Raw genomic sequence first — 22,224 nt, 5'->3', positions numbered from 1 at the left:
TCATTCGTCATCTTTTTTCTTTTTCTTTCTTTTTTCTTTTTTAGATGGTATCTTTCTGTTTTTTTGATTTAGAATGCTCTCCGTCACAAAAAAAAACAGATGGGCTGTGTCTGATCATGACTGATCTCCACATGTTGTCAGGGCCCAAAATGAAAGCAAAAAAGCTCTCTGAACGCTCAGTTTCCCTCTCTTATCATACAGCCTAGGGTTTTTTCTACACCGAACACTGCTTTTCAGTCCCATAAGAAACACAGTACATGATTCAGTTTGGGAGTTTACAAAAGTTTACAAGCTGAACTATCAACAAAAGAGTTCTTGAATCAGATCATATCAAATGCTCAACATCACATGTATGGGAGTAATATACTTCAGTAAGTGTATATTATATCATAAAACTATAGAGGTATATGTGTGTATAATTATGCATGTAAATTACCCTAAAACTATTGAATTTTTATCCTGAACTAGAGTAATTTGATTGCTTTTCACACACAGAAACTCCATTATCACTATGAGACATACATTTGCAAAACAGTGTGAACAGAAAATGAATGCAGTCTTTTTTTTTATAAAAATAAAAAAAAAATTAAAAAAAAAGAAAAAAAAAGAAAATGAATGCAGTCACACTGTCTTACCTTGATTACCATTAGTCGGTAGGGAGGTTAATTTAAGTTGAAATGATGTTGTGAAGGAAATTACGGATGGAAACAAACACTTCCATTGCATCTCATATCACATAAACTGAAATACTTTTATCACATATTACTGTGTCATCTCTCATTACACATTACCCAAGTGAGTCAGTAACAATCCTGCCATGTTGATTTTGAAGTGAAAGGTCTGTTGATATAATAGTTCCATATATTCTCATTATCTCCAGTTTGGAATGTTTGTGAGATCATCTTACATTTCAGATAGACAGAAAATGAATTTGTGCCCTTCATGAAGAATGGTGTCCACTTTATGTGCACATCTGTAGTGATGTCTCTGACGATTATGGTTTTGAAATATAATGCAATGTTTTTCATGTTGTTTGGCTGATACATTGCAAAAGGTCCATTCAAAGAATACTGAATACTGAATATTGAGAATATCCGAAACCTTTTCAGCTTGAACGTTGCATATATTAAGCTGTGCCAACCATGTGAGGAGACTCCAGGTTCGGAGCACTAAGGCGACAAAATTGCTATGGGCAACATGCTGAAGAACAGCTTTCTTTCTTTTTTTTTTTTGGGCATGAGGTCTTTGTAACAGCTGAGCCTAAAAGTGCTCTGTATTGATTCTCCATGACCAGCATCATGCTTCCACTGAGTGGCTTCTTGGCAGGAGCCTGAGTGGATGGACTCCTTACTCAAAAAGAGAAAAAAAAAAAAAAAAAAAAAACAGAAAAAAAGTCCCACAGGCTTCACTAAAGGGCATTTACATGATGAGTTCAGGGTAACCTGACTTCCCTCAATTTTCACGTCTCTCAAAAGAGACAAAGAAGTGTAGAAATGGTCCTTCCCTCCATTCATACACTCTTATTTATCCCTCATTCAATACATGTTTTTTTTTATTATGTTATGTTATTGTACTCTTATGGCTGCAGTACTGCAGTCGCTCATACAGTGTCACAAGTGATTACACATTCATGCTTCCCAAACAAATTCAATTAAGATAACTGAAGTTGTTTTATGGTTGCTTGTGAAATTAGAATATGAGAAGTCAGCAGACAACAACGTGCCCCGCCTGATGCCTGTCTTGGTTTCACGGCTGTGCTTGGACTATATGTGACATTTCTGCTCAATGCTATCTGCATCATCAAACATTTGATCTGTATTAGTTTTGCAGACTACATTAACAATATGCTACACAGTTACACTCAGTGTTGTAGTAGCCTTTTCGCTGTATATGGACTCAGAACTCACTAGAAGTGTATAAAAACTGTGTATAAAAAATATAAACATCTCTGAAGCTTTAAGAGACCGTCTGGAGCAAGTCATCTCCTGAGCTGGTAAAGCTTGTGCTATAGATTTTTTTATCTACTGTGTTGTGAATGTGTCCAAAAATGTTTTGGGTAGTGACTGAGTCATAGTTATTCAATAACAGTAGGCGGACAGGCTTGTGTGCGTGTTTTCTTTTTAATTAGAGAGATTGGAGCCATTGCTGCTGACTAGTTTGTATGTATTAGGGTTGTTAAGTGTTTTATGTCACTGTCTTAATTCAGCAACTGTGCTTTACCCTCTCACTCACTCATTCATTATCTAAGCTGCTTATCCTAATTAGGGTCGGGGGGGATGCTGGAGCCTATCCCAGTGCTCATAGGGCGAAAGGCGGGGAAATACCCTGGACAGGTCGCCAGTCCGCCTGGCCAGGAATCGAACCTTCTTGCTGTGAGGTGACAGCACTGCCCACTGCACCACTGTGCTATCCTGCGCTTTACCCCGTTTTATCAGAATAGTGTTTGTTACAGTGTTTTTATGTGAGCATGTTCTCCATTGCACATTTTAATCTCAGAGTTAACCTTGTGAACACAAGTAATGAATCCCGCAAAGTTCACTGCTTTCTTTTCCACTGAGGCGGGGAACACGTAAAATATGTTTGTGACACCAGTGCAGCCAATGCTCGTAGAAATCAACAGCTGGTGCAACTAACAAATAAATACGCCTCAGTGTGTCCCTGTATACAATGACAGGATATATATGCATACCAAAAGCATTGTGGTGCGTGGGAGAAATGCAGGTTTCGTAATTTTTGTGTGTGTATGTGTGTGTGTTTATGTCAGTGAGCCACAGCTCATTTAACAATGCCAACACATGTGAATTTGAATGGTGTAATGCTTTGTGAGTTTCTATGACACAGGTGCAGATGACATGCTTATTTTATGTATGTGTAGGTATTAGAGGGGTGTGTATTAGAGATATAATTGTTGGGTGATGGAGATATTTTTGACAGGTTTATCTGAGTGCACATATGTTATTTGAGGTACATGATTGTGTATGTCTCTTTTAGAGCTTGTTAAAGTGAAGTGTCCTCATTTTGTTCGAGAGGCATTGTGTTTCTTAGGCTTGCAGTGTTCAGGGATTGAGTTTGATCACGTTTATATATAGCTATGCATTAACGGTCTCCAAAGCGACTGAGGCCTTGCATCCCACACTCGACAACACGCAAAGAGATGGGAGAAAGCATCTGAGAGCGAGGAGAGGAGATGACAACGTGCAATCTCAAAAGCGGCAGAGAAAAATGCTACCTAATCTGATTACCCTTCTCCTGAGAGGCACGAGACATGTTTCATTAGCAGTGCTCGTATTTATAGACCACTTGTGTGTGACATCAAACATAGCAGGGACTGTGTTAGAGAGAATAAATAAATAAATAAATAAATAAATAAGTAGATCAAGACATGTGAATATGCAAAATGAACTGACAAAAAAAAAATTACTCAGAGAATCGCAAACTTTTCCGTAATCCTTGAGTTTCTGTGTACAATGTGTTAGCATTGTATCATTTTCGGTGTTCAGAACTGAACTCATGGAAGGTTAAATCATATTATGTGTCATTTATTAATGTTGCAACAGTGTTGTATGGGCTTGATTACTTATATGTTTCATATTAAAAATAATCCAATGGTGGCTCTCTGTGAATTATTGACTAGCACTGAAACGTTGGTCCACAGTTTTGTCTTCTTGTGTGTTTCTTACTGCTCACCTATTGCAGTGGCTTCTGCCATCCCAATGCTGAAGAGCATTTGTACGGGGACCCCAGACATCCATGCTTTTATCATTCAACACTGTGTTTTTTGGATGATGGTAATTTGCACTGGGGAAAAAGATACCAGTATAGCTGCAGTGATTGTTAAGGCAGAGAAGAAATTTGTAGTAGAAGGATGTGCACTGACAGAAAATTTCACCCACCGATGGATCCGGTAAACAGCACTCTACCTATAGAGAGAGAATCCACTCCCTCTGATGGAGCTGTCTCAACTGATCATCTAGGTAACGCTTTGGCTAAAGAAGGGCACATAGTCAGCGGACAACAGAATCAACCAGCCTTGGCTCTTCCCTTGATGAAGTCATACAAAGGGTCTAGCATCTATCCGAGGCATCTCTTGTTCATCCATCTGCTCTACCTGCTGAAATGCCAGCTAGCCCTTCTTCCTCAGCCTTTGAAGTTACCACTTCCCTGCTGGATCAGTATGATGGGTCACCAGTGAAATGCAAAGGCTTCCGGTTACAATGCTCAATATGGGATGTTATGTTACAGTTTACAGTGAGGATCATGTAGCACACGTGGACACTGTTCTACAAAAACTACTGGACAACCAACTATGTCTTGTGAGTCAAAGATCAATTTCATCAGATGATTGTCTCCTTCCTGGGATATGTCATCGGTGCTGTTAATGGTGAACAGGTTTTCTAAGGCTTTTTGAATACTAAGGCTGTGGTTTCTAAGGGTGTGAATACTGAGCCTGTTTTGCTTTTTTTTTAGTTCTGTTTGTCTTGCTTCTGTGTATCTGTCAGCTGTGAATAGAACTCTGCCTGTCTTTAGTATATGGATCTGTTTAATTCTCAAATAAATCTGCTTTAAACATGCATTCTGCTTCTTGAGTGCCTGACAACATTCAGAATAACTTAGGACCCACTGTTAGGTTGAGATAAACACAAATAAAGAAGGAGAACTTACATACAGGCCAATCTCCCCAGCTTCTTGACCTGACTGACTTGGCTTGAAACAATCACCTGTTTTGTGTATGACTAAAAAATTTCACACTGGGCAGCATTCACCAGTGTTTGGATTCTCCCTCTTTATGAATGCTCAGATTAACATGTTTATTACAACATTACATCTTTTCTCTTTGGATCAGATTGAGGATATCATTACCCGGATCCAGGATGAGACGGAAGGCGTGCCAATAAGAACAGTCAAGAGTTTCCTGACCAAGATTCCCAGTGTGGTTACAGGTAAGGACCTAAGGACCTGGAATATTCAGTCACTCCTTCTCCTGCTCCTCTTCATAAAAAACTGTGGATTGGGTCAAAATAATACATACTTTCATTTGTGCATGAAGATTTCTTTTCCATGCCAGTCGGTTTTGATGATACAAAGTGTAACGAAGAGCTTTCTTTAGACTGACTCAACCATCATAAGGAAACTGTGATTTTGTCTATCACTATGGAGTCTACTGTTGTCTACTGAGTCTACATAATCTCTTTCTTTTGTAAGCTCTGTCAAAGGCCAGGGTGTCTGTCAATGGTATTTACCTGGATGAAGGATCAGACAGTAGAACAAAAATATATATCAGTACCTCAGATCATTTTAGCTCTATCATAGTTGAAGTGTGAAAGGCAAGGCAGAGAGAGAAATACAGTGGTGAGAAATCTGAAACAGGTATCTTCCATTTCTTCTCTCATTAACTGATGTGCATTCACATAGCCCTGTAGTCCCGCTGGATTCCTTAAATTACGTTAACTTGATATGCATTTCAAAATGATGGGAAGGGAGGTGTTATTATTATTCATATGCCTCCAAAGAGAATGAATCTCTCGACATGCCACTAGCCGAGCGTATCGGTAAACACAATTACTAATGCCAGCATCACGGAATGGATGTCTGGAGGCCTAGGGGCAGGAAAACTAATAAATGGTGTGGAATTAGTGCATTTGGAGACATGTTACGAAACTGACAGAATCTTTCCTCAGTACTTTTGTAAAAAGCTTTTACAATGTTTTCTCTAGACATGGGGAGATTTGGCTGGAGCTATATCTGCAAATGGGCTGCAGTTTATTGAGATATTCTGAGAGCAAACAAAATTGGTGCTGTAAATGCCTTTGACTCACCCTCATAAGTGATTGGAATATCTTTATGTTATAAATGACAGGCTCAGATATTGTACAATGGCTCATGAAAAACCTCTCCATTGATGATCCAGGTTGGTGACTTTTTTTTCACCTAGAGAGTCCTGTTTTTAATTAATATTTTGATCAGTTGTATGATTAAAATATTTTAATATAATGCTTACCAGTCAGTAACATAAATTAATCATTCATGTCCCATCTAAATTCTGGAGACTATTTCAGTGTTAATCAATAGTCAATATCATTTAAAGAGAAGCCCTTACTGGGTTTTAATAGTAGCAGACCCTCTCAAAAGCTATGAAACTAAGGCTCATTCTGTGTTCTGTAACGGTCTCCATTGCAGCTGAAGCCATTCACATTGGGAGTCTGATAGCTGCCCATGGCTATATCTTTCCCATCTCTGATCATGCACTCACACTGAAGGATGATGGGACATTCTACCGATTCCAGGTGAGCACAACTTCAGTTTAACACTTTGGAATGCCAGTGAGGTGGTAAAGTTACCATAACAACAATGGACACACCAATGAAAACTTACTTGTCTGTGACCACATGATTTTTTTTTTTTTTTGACCGAACTGACTGTTCTCGGTTTAGCTTCATTTTAGTGATTATTAGTCCATTTTGTCTTGCATAAAGAAATTCAGTAACATGGACTATGCACTATGTCTGTTGTTTCCCTGGCCTTTTTTAACATTCAGCATTTGGTTGCACCATTATTGCTGGTGAGATGTAGGCAGATTGCACTGTCTTGGTCCCAGCTGTTTTTGCCTGTCATGTTCAGATGATGACCCTTGTGAGGTCTTGGTTCTCAGCCTTTCTCAGTCTGTCAGATTTAAAACTATAGACAACAAGGCTAGGAATTTAATCATAATCATACACAATTCTGTGCATTCAAAGATGGTATTTGTTAATCGACTCAAATAAGTTAGGACAATATTTGCTGAATGGATGAATTTTAGAAAGTCTGCTTTGTGTTTCTTTTTTTATCCACTTGTGTCTTTGTCAACCTTTAACATGCAACACACAGCTTAACATCCCTGGTATTAAACAACCCTATTATAGTGACAGTGCCAGAAATACTTTGTTTTCCTCAAGGAACTGTAAAGGTCGAATCAATCATCTCTCAGATGATTGTCAGATAAGAAATGAGAGTGCTTGAGGCAAACATCCATCTTAGAGTCTGTTTACCTCGCAAACAGAGTGGTAGCCAAAGTTTTTGACTATGAAATTATATGAGAACAGGTAGAAATGGTTTTCTGTCATACTTTGGAACAGATACAACTTAGGATTTTACGCTTAGACATATTTTTATCCACAGAAAAGAAAGCTATAACTTATTGGGACAGAGTTCTTTATCTGTACTGTTATTGAAATGTTTGAATCGATAAGCATTTGTCTCATGGCATTTTCAAGGCCGGAGGTATAGGTTTGGTGACTCGTGAATCTGCAGCTAAATATCGAGGCCCTGTATCAGAAGACCCCTTCACATGGCTTCGCTCGCTTAAACCTTCCGTGTAAACTGAGGTTATTTCGCTTTATTTCGCACAAAAGCAATAAATACGAGCAGTGATTCGTGACAGAAGTCATAACTCCAAACTCAAGCATTTATGTGTTGTTAGTCACTATCAATGCCCAGAGGCCATAGTTTATGATTTAGAAATGCATCAATATGACTCTGTCTATTCCTTTGGAGCATAAAGGATGGAAACAAATATCTGCAAGAGCAGCAAATTCATTCATTCTTACTCTCTTTAATCACGCACTTGTTAATTACGATGTGGAAATGGTGGATTCCTGTCATCTCTCTGGAGAGGGAGGTACACTGAGGCATTGCATAATGATGATCTGTACATTGATTAATTTCCTTTGTGCTTTCCCATTTTCATCCAGGGTTGACTTTGCCATGGGGAGACAGTCATTTAACACATGCTGACCCTAGCAGCTTGACCTACTGTTTCTGTTTGGAAGTGAACAGGGTGAAGTGCTATGATATGCTGACCTGGGTTTAGTGTCTTCTTGGATCCTCATGTCCATAATTAGCTCATAACTTATAAATATGAAACAATGTTGAATACTGTTGCAGTTCAACAGAGGACAAGTAAAACCTGCAGAGCCCCTTGTCAAAGGAAACACTGCCCTAGGGCTACAACACTGAACCCAGAATGTTCTGTTCTCCCACATGTGGAAATCTACCTATATTTCATCCTTGTGACATTTTGCTCAAGATTCTGGAACAACACCTGAGGGAAGCTGTGCAAGGACTCATATTTTAGAACTGGATATGTGCTAGAAATCCTTAAAAACAAAAAAAATCTGTGATTTGTTGTCAGACATGAAAAGTGTGACCTTTGGAAGACCATGGGTAATTTATACATGCATAGAAGAAGTAGTCCATTGCAGCACTAGATAATGCACTTAATAACTTCATGTGTTAAAACAGATAACTTGTTTTTTTGTTTGTCCTATTGTCTAATTTCTATACTGGCTTGATAAGACATTAAAACAGATGTTTTGAAATGCTTGTTGTCAGTCCAGGTATGTGTGAATCACACTTTCTATTTCAGGTAGTGCGTCATCACCAAGCCACTCACTCACACTCTCCCTTGCTCCCCCTCAGGCTCCATACTTTTGGCCATCAAACTGCTGGGAACCAGAGAACACAGACTATGGTAAGCCATGCCAGTTTTGGAGCTCTTATGCGTGTGGTTTGTGGACAACGTTATGAGTAACTCCTCAATCAAATAAAAAGACTTTATCAGCACTGCTGGCATGCTCAGATGATTTTCCTTGATTCCTATTCGGATTAATTTACTGACATCACAGTTGTTTTTGTTACATTGTAATGGTCAAAGCATGCATTTGATCGTACACACATGGGGCCATGAGTCCATGTCTCTTGATTTTTATAACAGCAGGAAAATTAATTACAACCATTAAGTCTTTGGAAACTCCCAGTACAGGTGAAATCTTTCTCTAAATATTATTCCAAAAAAAAAAAAAAGAAAAACCTGCTCTAAACCTTGGGGTCTTTAATTTCATGATACTCCCTGTCTACTGAGGTGGATGAGCCTACTATTCTAGAGCTGTTACAGTCCAGCTCATTACACTGTGGTGAATCTCAAAGGAGCAACTTGTCTTGAACAGGGCTCACCGCATGTTCTGATTCTGGAAGACAAGTCCCTGACAGCCAGTGGTGACTCACTTGTCCTCACTGTGCTACTGGCCTTTAAATTGCCCTGCAGATATGATGGACGAGCAGAAAGACACCAAATCCAATCAGAGGCTTATGTTTGAGAGGTGATGTGTGTGAGGGGATTTATATATCCCTGTAGATAAGGTCAGGTCTCTCAGTACTGCCTCTCTCTCCCTCTCTCTCTCTCTTTCTCTTTCTTGCTAAATCTCTCTCACGCTCTCTGTCTGTCTCTATTTCTCTCTCTCTGTCTTTTTCTGTCTCTCTCTGGATTTTTATGATATTGTCAGTCCAATAAATGGCCACAGGGTACACTGTCTTTCCAGGGGCTCTTCACAGATCTACAAGGCAGTTAAAGCAAAACAAATCTACACTAAAGTGTAGAAGCATTTGGCCTGCGTTTGGTGAAGATTTCTTGGTTGTCATCACCGACAGTTTCAGTCACTGATGTGCACAAGAGAAGCCAAAATGAGGCCAGCAAGACATTAAACAATGTCACTTTGCTCCTGTAATCAATCAGCTGAGAGAGGTTGCAACATTTATCGAATTTTACAAATTATGGACATTTCCTGTCTATTGGGAGTTGACGCTCGTATTAATACAATGGGTTGAGAAATGGCTATTGATTGGATGTGATTGCGAATTTCTATCTGTAAGCACTGATCCTCATTTCAGTGCATCAAAATTATCAGACAAACTGAGGTTTTCTTGTGTCAAGACCGTTAAAAAACATGAGTCATGACCTCTTACACCCATCAGTAAACAATACATACCTTTTGTAGACCAGTGTCAATGAAGGTCTCATCTTGGTGCGGTATGTCGTAAAAAAGCAATCATTTTGCTCAGACTTTTTATTCAAGTGGTGTACAAAATTATCATCAGTGAAAATGTTTTTTTGTCCTGTCTGTCCCAGGGACCTGAAGCTACAAGAGTCTTTTTCCATTTGAGCCCTTTTCCATTTAAGTCTTTGCTTGCCCTTTGTTTACTTCAATTTGCTCTGGCCCCAGCAAAAGACTTGTTCTCTCCAGTTTTGACCGCTGCTGTATGTCACCACATGGTTTTTGTGTTTTTTTGACCAGTATCTCTTTTTTTTTTCCACTTGACTTTCATCTGAGGACTGTTTTGAGGATTTTCTCAAAGGGCATCCTCATTTCATGCCCAAGTGCATGGACCTACTGAATCTCAATTTTTGGGGCAGCAGTTGCAGTCTGTTTTCTCATACAGCTTTCCATCAAAAATTTTCATTGGCAAGCTGATATTGTATATCTGTTGCTCAGGGACAAACACTGTGGAAAGCCACATCGTTGCTGATGTCTGTTTTTATCATGCTCTAGCACTTGGAAACGTACAGAAGCAGAGATTTAACACTGCTTTTGCAAAGCTACATTTTGGCCTTTTGGCTGGATACTGCATAAATATCAGAGAAGAGTCCACTGGATTAAGGCTGTAAATCTTCTGAGCTCCAAATGTGATGAAGTCTACAAAAAGCATTTCTGGGTTTCCTCTAGACATAAGAGAGGGGTCCAGTATAGCTCTTCTCCACTAGGGTGGTGCTGGTGCCCGTGCCCGTGCCCGTGCCGGTGCCGGTGCCGGTGCGGAACCAGTGCTGCCTTGGTGCCTTTTGAGAACCGGCCCGCATTTCCACAGGTTTGGGAACTGAACGCTACATAGCGAAAGTTTGGGTAATGTCCGTGGGGAAAAAATAAGGTCAGACGGAACGCATCTGCTTGCTTTTCATAAATTTACTTTTACGCTAGGCTTCCACACAGCGAAACACCTCACGAATTTTGCCCTATAACTTTTCTGTCTGTCACCTAGCTCAAAAGTTAAAACGAGTGTTTAAATGAAGGTCTGAAGTGGTCTATTTGCACCAGCCAGAGCCGAGAGAGAGAGTGTCTTTTTCTACCACTCTGGGTCTGACTATGTTAATGTAACATGTAAACACCAGCCCGTGTTGATGTAGACTCAAATTGTTGCTCATACATCTTTTAATCATATACATACTTTCATGCTACAAATAGCCTTTAGCCTACCACTACTTGGTTAGACGTTTTTTGTTACTCCTGCCTCTCTAGAGAACGTCACGTACCAAACACATCAAACGCTGAACTGATTGGTTCTCGCGTGGTTTTTATTTGCATAGCCTCTGACATGAGCGGTTCCAACTTTTAGGACCAGCATCTGTGGTGCCGTGCCGGTGCCAGCTTTTTGGCACCGGCACCAGTATTTTGTCAGTGGAAAAGCGCGGCCCCGGTGCTCAATTATGCACCGGCACCAGTACCACGGCAGTGGAAAAGGGGTAGCAGATTCCTCAGAGAAATCATCTGTAGTTTGACACTTTATCTAGTCAATGGTAAGAAATAGTTTTGGGATAAAGATGCAACCTAATCTTACACAATACTTTACTTGGAACACTTTTGTGTAGCCTTGTTGAAGACAACATGCCACCTCAAAATGTTCCTGAAACTTGGAAAAAAAAAGGTATTTAATTTCAATTTAATTTAATTTAATTTAATTTAAGTACCTTGTTCTATTTTACTGTTTATTGTTAATTCTGATGTAAAGCACAACAGATATGATCACCAGACCTCACACGATTAATGAAATCATAATCAATTGCCTGGTCTCCCCTATATTTTACATTCTCTCATCTCTATGTCAATTCCATCCCTCCGTTCATCTCACTAAGACGTAGTATTCCCACACTGATATCAGTTTCCCCTAATGGCTTATGCCGCCAGACTGATTGAATTATCAGCATTATGAGAAAGTGAATTCAGCTATTTAATCAGTGTGTTTCAACACGACACTTTTGGAACCGCATTTAAACAATTTCCTCTTCTCACTTAGTTTGTCTCTTCTCACTTAGTGTCACTTTTTTGTCTTGTTGGCCAGTTTCTGTCTCTATGACTCAGGGACTGCTTGTGGTTTTCAATCAGATACAGAATTCTTGGGAAGGATTTTCAGGAATGATCTTGGCTTTCTGCCCTCCCAAATCACCTTCCATCCTATGCGCAAGTCCTGTTAGCAGACTGTAAAATTGGCTTCTTTGTGATTGCTGCATTTAATCCTTGTTAGGCCTACCTCACACCTTTCCTTGTCCTTCTCTCCTTCATGGCTGGTTGATGGATCACATACAGAGTTGAGAAGTCTGGGTGAAGAGACAGTTTATTTGTAGCACTGTGAGTCACCAACCATAAAAACAAGAACAATACAATTTGGGGTTAAAAAAGGAAAGAAAAAAAACCCTGAACATCTATATTTTGAATGGGTCTTTCTTTATTGGACTATGCAAGATTTATTTCCTGATTTCTGATGAGAACAAATGGAGTTACAGAGTTCTACCTCAGTAACAGTTGTCTAACTAACCTCACATGAAGTCATAATTTGACCACTCCAGATCACATAAAACAAAGTTCACATTACTGTTTAACATAATAAAAAATAAAATATGAACTACATTTTAAGTGTTTTTTTTTTTTTAAAGTTCCTTTTTTCGCTGGTCAGGCTGACACTTGTGTGACTCCACTGTAATCTATGCTGTCAACATAAACAGTACAAATGTATGTGGAGAATGATAAAGAGTTATTTTGGATCATTTCTTGATCCTGTGTTCAGAGCACAGGGTAACTAAATGAACTTATATGGACTATATAAAACAGAGGAGAAGAGTTATACCACACCAGCTGCATGTCAGTGAGGAGTTTTAAAATAAGTCTTTTTTCCCCCAGCCATGTTTGATTGCATCTTATTCTCAAATTTTTCACAGGAGGTCACTGAGCACCTTGCTGCCTATGCCGACAACAGCTGTTTTACTGCTAGGCATTCAGGGAACCTATTCACACTGCTTTCTTTTCTGCATGACCCTAGAGGCAATTTGGAACAGTCCTCCTTCTCGTTGTTTGACGTCCATGTTAACATAAAGTTTTTGTATTTGTATTGTATTGTATATGTATTCTCGGTCCTCATGTAATGGCTGGTTAAGAGCTTTGTTGAAGTGATGTACTCATTTCGCTGCAGGTTTCGCTTTCGGTTGTTAACTTACTCTACCTTGACCATGAAGTAGGTTAGGTGTTCATATATGCTCTGCTCAGTGCTTTTCTTACCATAACCCGTTCTCCCACACTAGCCAATGTCTTGCTGAAAGTTCCCATGTCCCTTTGGGTTCCCCTGCTCACTTCTTGCTCTTACATATTTGCCTTGTGTGTTGTATCAGCCGTGTAGACCTTAGCTGGAGCGGCTGGCATGGACTCCCCACACTACCCTGAAATTAAGGCCATAGTTTATCTTTCAGAATCTATAAGGCACACGAGGCCCCTCACCAGGTACAAAAAGAGGTGAAATGAAACAAACCTGTGCCTAAACTGCAAGACAGAGATGATTTTTTAAATTTATTTTTGGTTTGAGACTGCAAAATGAATAGCCGCTAAAAAAAAAAAAGCAGCTAAACCATATTACGGCCTTGGTTAAGTTCATTTGTCTGGGGGGTACGTAATTTACATTAAGGAAATGGCAAAATTAGACTATTTGTTGAGATAATGGCATAGTTGTCATGAAAGTGCCGACGCTCTGAAGCTATGCTTAGACACATTTATTGTTTCCTGTGCTTTATTTCCCAAGTGATATAGTGATGTCACTGAGTTGACAGCTATGTCTTGATTTAATGAGATGCAGTTGCTGATTCACTAGAAAGACAATTTGGCTAAACTTTTTGCAGCCCCTGCATATCCACCATCCTCCATGCCCATGCTTAAGACAGTTTATGTTTATGCTATCTTTGGCAAAATAACTGTCAATTATATGTGCCTAGAGCTGTAAGCATAAGTTTTAAACTCTCTCATACCTCTTCTCTTTTTCTTAACACTTCTTCAACAGAACTTTTGGACAAGTTTTGACAAAAAAACAACTATTTTAGATGCAGGATAACACTGGGCACATAGAAATAAATACTCATGAATACCTTTAATACCGGGACAAATAAACGGATTTGTATTTATTTCCAGAGAGACAGATTCTAGAGTCTTGGATGGTGTTAAAATTCCACTCCTACAAAGAAACAAATAATCCAGGAAATTTAACAGACCAGTTATGATCTTGTCAAGGCAATTAATAGTTAAAATACAGATTTTGTCAAGTGTTGAAAAATCTAATTTCACTCTGTTTCTTTCCCCCTTCACAGCTATCTATCTGTGCAAACGGACCATGCAGAATAAGACCAGATTGGAGCTGGCTGACTATGAGGCAGTGAGTGGACAGACTCTTTCTAACAACCTGAGGGCAAACACAGCTGGGATAGTTGTTTTACATTTAAATTGCTTTGAAGGATTTTGTCGGTTCACCACTAGCCCAGTTCCCTCTTTATTGATCCTTTTGTTTTGTTTTGACAAATGTCTCTAATGCTGTGATTCTTTCTTGCTCCGGCTTTGTGTGTATATCTCTCTTTCCAATTGTGTGTACTTAATCGGCATGAAAACATTCCTCTTGTCAGACCATGGAAAACATACATTTTGGCAATCAGTTGCGTCAGTCATGTTAATCAAAGACTAAAAATTATTGTGAACAAATAGTACAAAAGAAGATACAAATATATGCATATAACAAGAAGATACCCCCCCCCCTCTCTCGCTCTCTCTCTCTGTCAGGAAAACCTGGCCAGACTGCAGAGGGCATTTGCGAGGAAGTGGGAGTTCATCTTCATGCAAGCTGAGGCTCAGGTCAAGTAAGTGCTGTCACCAGGGCAACAGCATGAACTCTGCTATCATTCATACCTGTCGACTCCTGAGTGGAAAAAACAACAACACCGTCAGCGTCCACCTGATGCCCTCACACATATACACACACACGCACACACACACACACACACACACACACACACACACACACACACACACACGCACAACCCATTCATGAATACTCACAGTGTGTCTGGAGATTGAGGGAACATTTAAACTGGGAAAAATCAAGTGTGGGTAGTCATGACACACAGTGTTGTGATTCTATCAGTTTAATCAGCAATTAATCTGTTTGAAATGATCAACAGCAGGTTTAAACAGCAAGTTAATGAGTACAGAAATTGCCAAGCACTTCCAATCTGGACTGATATTGAATCTTTCTAGTAACTCTGAATTTACATATTCACTCAGTGCTTCATGTGCTCACTCTGTATGTTTACAACACAGGTAATTACATTTTTGTCACATATAACATAGGATACAAGGGAGTCTATACACAGACTACATGTTGTGTTGATTTTGCTCATTTTGATTCAACAGCCTCATCTGAGTACAAAAGACTGTAAATACACAAAGTGTGATCGCTTAGGGCTAAACTTTTGTGTTTCTGCTGTGTTAAATTGGCTGTTATAGTCAGTAGTTTAAGTGTACAAAAGGCAGAGAGAATCAGGATATAGGAGATGGTGGGGAACACAGAGGAGTGTGCAATAAATGTCAGTTATGTAAGAGTGGAGCAGCATGAATGGGAATGAATTGGCGGTGCTGGACAGCTATGAGCAGTGAATGTCTGGATTGCGTTACTGCTATAAAAATGTGTGGTGTCCTTCCGCTTAGTTTCTTGCTGTTTTTTCTTCCCCAGGATCGATAGAAAAAAGGACAAGACAGAGAGAAAGATTTTGGATAGCCAGGAGAGGGCCTTCTGGGATGTTCATCGGCCTGTGGTGTGTGTGTGTATGTGTGTGTGTGTGTGTGTGTATTTATGTCAACACAATGTTTAAGTCACAGTCCATTTAACAATACTGATGTGTTTGAATGGTGTAATGTGACTTTTCATGGCATAGTGTGCGTTTGTGTTTTTGTGTGTGTGTGTGTGTGTGTGTGTGTGTGTGTGTGTGGTGTGTGCATGTGCGTGTGCATGTGCATGTGTGTTTATGTCAGTACAGCGTTTTAGCCACAGTTCATTTAATAATACTAATGCATTTGAAGGCTGTAATGTTTTGTGACTTTCCATTGCATTGTGTGTGTGTGTGTGTGTGTGATGAGTGTATGTGCAGACATGCCTTTTGTGATTGTCCTTGGAATTTTAGATATAAAAATAATGTGTTATCAAAATGATAATTTAATTTAATTTAATTTAGCATAATTTATTATAATAACATAATAAAACATACTTTATTCAAAACATAATTTAACAGTATGAAATTACAGAAATTACATTTCTTTTCTATGGTGATATAATTGGAATACTATATATAGTTCTGTTTTTAAAGGTAAAATGAAATTCAGCAGGAGATCAGATATATTTCCTTAATTCCATACTGCTGTTAAATACTGTGGGCTTTTCCGAAGGGGTTATTGGGTAATGAAGTCCTGTTCATGTAACCCACAGCCAGGCTGTGTCAACACTACTGAGATGGACATCAGGAAGTGCCGTCGCATGAAGAATCCCCAGAGAGTCAAGAAGGTGAGTGTGTGTGAGTGTGTGTGTGTGTGTGTGTGTGTGTGTGTGTGTGATTTTGACATGTTCCCTCTCTCTGTGTGTATCTGTAGTCTGTGTATGGACTGGCTGATGACACTCAGTCACAGAGTCCCGTACACACAGCCTCACAACACACCAGGAAGGACACGAAAGAAGATGTCGAAAAAGAGGTGCGCAAACCGGGGAGTTTCAAATTCAAAGAATCATAGAAAATTAAAAAAAAACATGTCTTTGAGATTTGTAACATATGTTTTTATTTCTTTCAGATTTTATTTTTGAACACACAGTTGGACAGACACTGTATGAAAATGTCCAAAGTGGCAGAAAGGTAAGTTTGCATCTCTCAAATGAACCTGAATCTAATGACAAACTAGACTTTAAGATTTCTTAAACTTTGACAGCTGATGAACACACTTGCTTTTCATGCGGCTTTCCTCAGGGAATTGAGGTCTGTTTAAATTAGGTGGTTCTGTACAGTCTTCAGCTTGTGCCTTGACCTCACTGTAGTCCATACGTGTTTTTAGTTTCAGCTTCACTGGCAAGGTAATCTGAACACACACACACACACACACACACACACACACAGACATCCAGTTCTGGGTCATATGAACAGTACTTAATTACCCATGTCCCCATAAAAGGCCATAGTATTAAGCAGCAGTATGGGATCATATTTAATCTCTCTTTCTTTCTTTCTTTCTTTCTTTCTTTCTTTCTTTCTTTCTTTCTTTCTTTCTTTCTTCCTTTCTTTCTTTCTTTCTTTCTTTCTCTCTCTCTTTCTTTCTCTCACTCTTTCCTCTACCTTTTCTATCTATCTATCTATCTATCTATCTGTCTGTCTGTCTAGCCAGCTAGCTATCTTCATGGAGTTTAAACCTCAAGCTTTAACTTTTAAGTACTGGTGGTATGGGTTGTACAGATGTGTTTTCAGGCCTCCTGTTACCCGAGCTGTAGTGAGAGAGAGAATCTGTGTCTGGGATTCATAAAACTGTACACACCAGGGCAGGCTGAAGCTGGTACTGCTGGGGTATTTCTGCCCTGGTGTTCTTTGTGATTGAGGCCTGCTTTGTGGACTGGATTCAGAGCTACTGACTCAAAGCAACTGATTCACAACAGCTGATCATAGGAGTAGTTTTACTCGATAATGCCCCCTACCCCATCAACACACACACACCTTTTTTTTTCCTTTGCTACATCCTGTGTACATTCCTTAAGAAGATACTGGAATTTTTTCTCCTAATAAACCAATTTCATATATTACATATGGTCATGCAACATGATGCTAGTTATTAAGCCAACTCCTTGATGTGGGTTGTTCTTGTAAGTGCAGTATTTGTTCCAACCTCACACTGAAACACTTGATTTAATTTGGCATAATTTGGTTCACATCCTGAGGCTTTATACTGGACTAAATGGTGTTAATGAGATGAGTGGAGCAGTGCTTAGTTTGGGGAAAGATATCTATGGAGCACGCAGCTGTGTGGAATAGAGAGTAGAGGTGGTCTTAAGGAATGGTTTACATGTTTGTAACGGTTAATGGTTAATATCACGTCTCTGCTGCATTGAAGCCTGATGGGATACACAGAGCAGTATTTGGACTACGACCCGTTTCTGTCGGTGCCAGAACCATCCAATCCCTGGATCAGTGATGATTGTACATTCTGGGAGCTGGAGGTCAGGTGAGGAGAGCCTGTTTTTCGTGTATCAGCATAATAAAATCCCTCTGTATTGTTAATTGTGTTATGTGTCTTGAGAAAACCTTCCAGCAATTTACTGAAGCATAATATGAGTGTAATATGCAATATTCAGCTCCAAACTAATCAGCAATACACAGGACCAGATCCAATGCTGCATTAACACATCTTTAGTCATTAAAGAGGGAATGATTTGACCTCTTTAGCTGCATGTTATTAAGGTTGCAGAGGATGATATGCAGTATTCAATTGATTTAAGCAGAGGTAAATGCCTAAGTCCCCATGGAGATTTTCACCTGTGTTCGTGTCTTTGCATTAAGTGATTAAGGCTTAATCCCATGAAAAATTCTGCCCACCGCATTATCATAGAGCACTTATCTGTTCTGTGGACATTCAGCAGCATGGAATGTGCTCTGTATTGTACCGTGACCTCACAAAGCTAAGCCCTAATTAACTGAAGCAGAATAGACTCTTATTTGTAAATGGGAACCATATGTTTTTTTTTTATTTCCCTTTTACCCTTTGGGAGCATTTGTGTTTGAAAATTATAATACAACCACAGCGTGTGTTTGTGATTATATTGTGTATATACAGCGTAAGTGTAAGTATAAATGTGTGTTTCTGATTATATTGTGTATATACAGCGATCATATAATACACATTAAAATGGATTGTGGACAGTGAATACGTCTGTCCTAAGGCATATTTCTGTCGTGAATAGGGTCCAGAGAGTTCCAGAATATTAGTGCTGGAATGAAGTGAACTGTGTCCGTGTCCCTAAATTATGTGGAAATTAATCTCTTCAGGCACATAATCATGGACTAATGTAGCTTAATGATTTATTCAAATTGATTAATTGCTTCTTAGTAGCAGGCTTCCTGGTTAGCAGTTGTACAATAATAGCAGTGGTGTGGTATCATGGTATTAGACATTGTCATTGCATTTCTGAATAAAGTTTGTTAGATAAAGAGAGGCTGAGCATTTGAAGCATGTTCTCTCTCTCTCTCTCTCTCTCTCTCTCTCTCTCTCTCTCTTTCTCTCTCTCTCTCTCTCTTTCCCTCTGTCTCTATGCCAGTAAGGAGCCGAGCCAGCAGCGGGTCAGAAAGTGGGGTTTCTCATTGGACGAAGCGCTGAAGGATCCAGTTGGTCGTGATCTGTTCCTGAAGTTCTTGGAGTCCGAGTTCAGCTCAGAGAACCTTCGGTGAGGGCCCTTGGGCTCTGCTCATCTGTCTCCAACTCTCTCTATTCTCTCCACACCCACATCCATCTTTACGTCTACCTCCTAAGCTTCATCCCTCTTCATAAGCACCTCCCTCCTTCTCCTTTTCCCTCTCTGTGTGCTTCAAGAACCATCACAATGTCATTTTCCATATCCATCAGATCCACTTCACTCTTCCTCTACATTCATGTGTGTACCAGCCTCCTCTCATCTCCACATCCACCACCACTTTCTCCATGTGCACCTCCACCTCCACTCCTGCACCCACCCCTCCATCTTGCACATGCCCTTGTCAAAAATGCCCTCTATCCTTCTATCCAATCCTTCACAAGCGGAGAACAAAGCGGTTTGGTCACCCGTCTGACGTGAGCCCCACTGCACCACAGCTTAGCTCTGATAACACTGCTGACAAGATCCCTGAGAACTCTTCTCACTCCAAAACCAAAGCCCATCAGAACGTGCTGTCTGTCACTGCTGATTCTGATAGAGCTTTATTAGCATGGGGTTTGGGGGTGGGGGAGTGTCTGGGACTGGCTACGGCAGTAGACACTGAGGGTTTTCGGAGTGGACTCTAGAGATAGCGCAGAGGTCAGTGATGCCTCAGAGCAACCGAGAGAGAGAGATAACGCCAAACCTTATCTCTGCGCCTCCTCTTTCTCCACTTCCATCCTCCCTCCTATCTCTGAGCCAGGAATCTAATTGTGTATATGAGGCAGTATTATGAATGGTACTTTATGAAACCGTGAGGAGAGTGTGTGATACATCCACCTCACTGCGCACCATCCCTTGGGCACCATACAGCCTAAAGGCTTCCATATTGCAGGGCTGCGCGCAGAGAGATCGATAAAGATACAGAGAGACTAACATGACGGTCGAGCGAATTGTCAGACCCAAAGCCTCTGGGTCTCTTTCTTTTGTCTGATAGTTCTCTCACAGTTTGAGGCATATTCACCATGAGGGTTAACAGGATTTGTGCTGGTTACACATAAACAAAAAAGGAAATAGTTGGTTTTTTTACACTGTTTTTTTTCTTTTGTTTTAGGTCTGGTTTGATTATTTCAAACAGAGTCTCAAACTCAGTCCAGCAAGTCCCATTCATTGTGGATTCCATTGTGGATTAATGTTGGTTAATAGCATGGCTTAAATTGATGCCATATTTTTGGCTGTCCAATACATTTGCTGTGATTATTTGTAGTTAGAATTACATTGGAAATCTCTCCCTGTTGGCTCTGGAGTGTGCTGTATGAGAAAGTGTCCTCTTTTTCTTCCACAGGTTCTGGTTGGCAGTACAGGATCTAAAAAGGCGCCCCCTGCAGGAAGTGCCAGCTCGTGCTCAGGAGATCTGGCAGGAGTTCCTAGCTGAGGGGGCACCAAGCTCCATTAACTTGGACTCACACAGTTACGAGCGCACCAGTCAGAACCTCAAAGACCCTGGACGTTATAGCTTTGAGGACGCACAAGTGAGTGATCGGTACTAATCCCCACAACAAGACCCCTCCCCTCAGAGCTGAGAAAGAAACTTGGAACCAGATACGTTCAATACATCTGAATGTTCGGCCCACACCCCCTTTCATAGTATTTAAATGGTTGATTGAAATTAAAAGCTTCATGATGGTGAGATCATCATAAACCCTCACTTGATGTGGTGTTTCTTGGTATACCTGTGACTTATTGAATCCTAAGAAAACTTAAGTCTCAACTTAGGTAAAAAATGAAAAAGGATATAATGTAAGGGTATACTGTCCAACTATCTGTTTGGGTACTTCAAACAAGTTACTCGGTCTCTAGCATAGGTGCCATGCCTTCCCTTCCTTAATTTCCCCTTTGAGAGAAAGACATACCCTTGGAGAATGATTTGTGCTCATATCGCATTCACCGTTTTCACTTTGAAGCCATGAGAAAGCGCTTGGAGGCTGGAGAGGGACTTCAGCTAGAACCAAGACGACTCTCATTCCGGAACAGTCAACTCGTGTCTTCCCCTTCTATTAGCAAGACCAAAAAAAATCACTCTTTGCTATCTGACTCGGACTCAAGAAGGTGTGAAAAACTTTCCCTTTTTTCTCCCAACATTCTTCTTTTTCCTTTTCTCTTTCAGGACCACATCTACAAACTGATGAAGAGTGACAGCTACACCCGCTTCTTACGCTCCAACGCCTACCAGGACCTCCTGCTGGCAAGAAAGAAGGTGCCTTTCACTAGGTTTTAATCTCAATCTTCTGAAGTGTTGTAGAGGAGAAAATCCCGCCAAGACCCAAAGTATTATGGGGACACTCAAGCTTTTTTTCTTTCTCTGACAAGCACTTTTTGACAGGAGAAAAAGTGTGAATGTGCATATATGTGTATGGTTTTGACATGAAGTGATGGGTTTTGCTATACGGTCTATGAAGAACAGAGGAGGAGCGTAAACACTTTGTCTGAATAGTTATCTACATTCATTCAGATGGATTCTCTTAGATGGCTTCTTCTTCCCATTCAGGCTGTTTTGGAAAGATTTTTATGCACTGTTATACTTTGCCAAAGTACATCATAATTCAACAGCTGACAAAATGTTTAATAAACATTGTGACCATGTTCAGATCCAACTGGTTTTTAATATGAAATATTCAATATCAGGCTTTGCCTAAAAATAGAAACACAGTGTAATAGGATTTTATTCTCATTTTTCTATGAGAAAATTTGAAAGAAAAAAAAAAAAGACTTTTAACCCAGAACACAACCAGCTCAGTGTATTTAGTAAATTGATGTCATGTTTTCATAAAGTTTCCAATGATTTACATCCAAGCAGTAGTTGTGATATAGCAGTAGTGAGGATCGTTAATATCAATGCATTTGGGTGTTGCCACCCGCCTCTGT

General features: G+C 39.9%; 1 protein-coding gene across 1 annotated transcript in view; it reads left to right on the top strand.

Moving 5' to 3' along the window:
• The window catches only part of rgs6 (regulator of G protein signaling 6), a 60,806-nt gene that overhangs the window by 38,033 nt on the left and 549 nt on the right, over positions 1-22,224 (top strand). Inside the window, exons 2-15 of the mRNA XM_030771212.1 lie at positions 4,844-4,940; positions 5,858-5,908; positions 6,178-6,284; positions 8,455-8,506; positions 14,207-14,271; positions 14,670-14,746; positions 15,619-15,700; positions 16,369-16,443; positions 16,530-16,628; positions 16,725-16,786; positions 18,027-18,137; positions 19,228-19,353; positions 20,645-20,831; positions 21,467-21,556. Of these exons, the coding sequence (XP_030627072.1) occupies positions 4,844-4,940; positions 5,858-5,908; positions 6,178-6,284; positions 8,455-8,506; positions 14,207-14,271; positions 14,670-14,746; positions 15,619-15,700; positions 16,369-16,443; positions 16,530-16,628; positions 16,725-16,786; positions 18,027-18,137; positions 19,228-19,353; positions 20,645-20,831; positions 21,467-21,556 (1,281 nt within the window). The remainder of the gene's footprint in view (positions 1-4,843; positions 4,941-5,857; positions 5,909-6,177; positions 6,285-8,454; positions 8,507-14,206; positions 14,272-14,669; positions 14,747-15,618; positions 15,701-16,368; positions 16,444-16,529; positions 16,629-16,724; positions 16,787-18,026; positions 18,138-19,227; positions 19,354-20,644; positions 20,832-21,466; positions 21,557-22,224) is intronic.

This window comes from Chanos chanos, chromosome 4 (genome assembly GCF_902362185.1).
Source record: "Chanos chanos chromosome 4, fChaCha1.1, whole genome shotgun sequence".
Taxonomy (NCBI): domain Eukaryota; kingdom Metazoa; phylum Chordata; class Actinopteri; order Gonorynchiformes; family Chanidae; genus Chanos; species Chanos chanos.
Note: the sequence above shows the minus strand (reverse complement) of the source record. Positions and strands in the feature narration are given on the sequence as shown.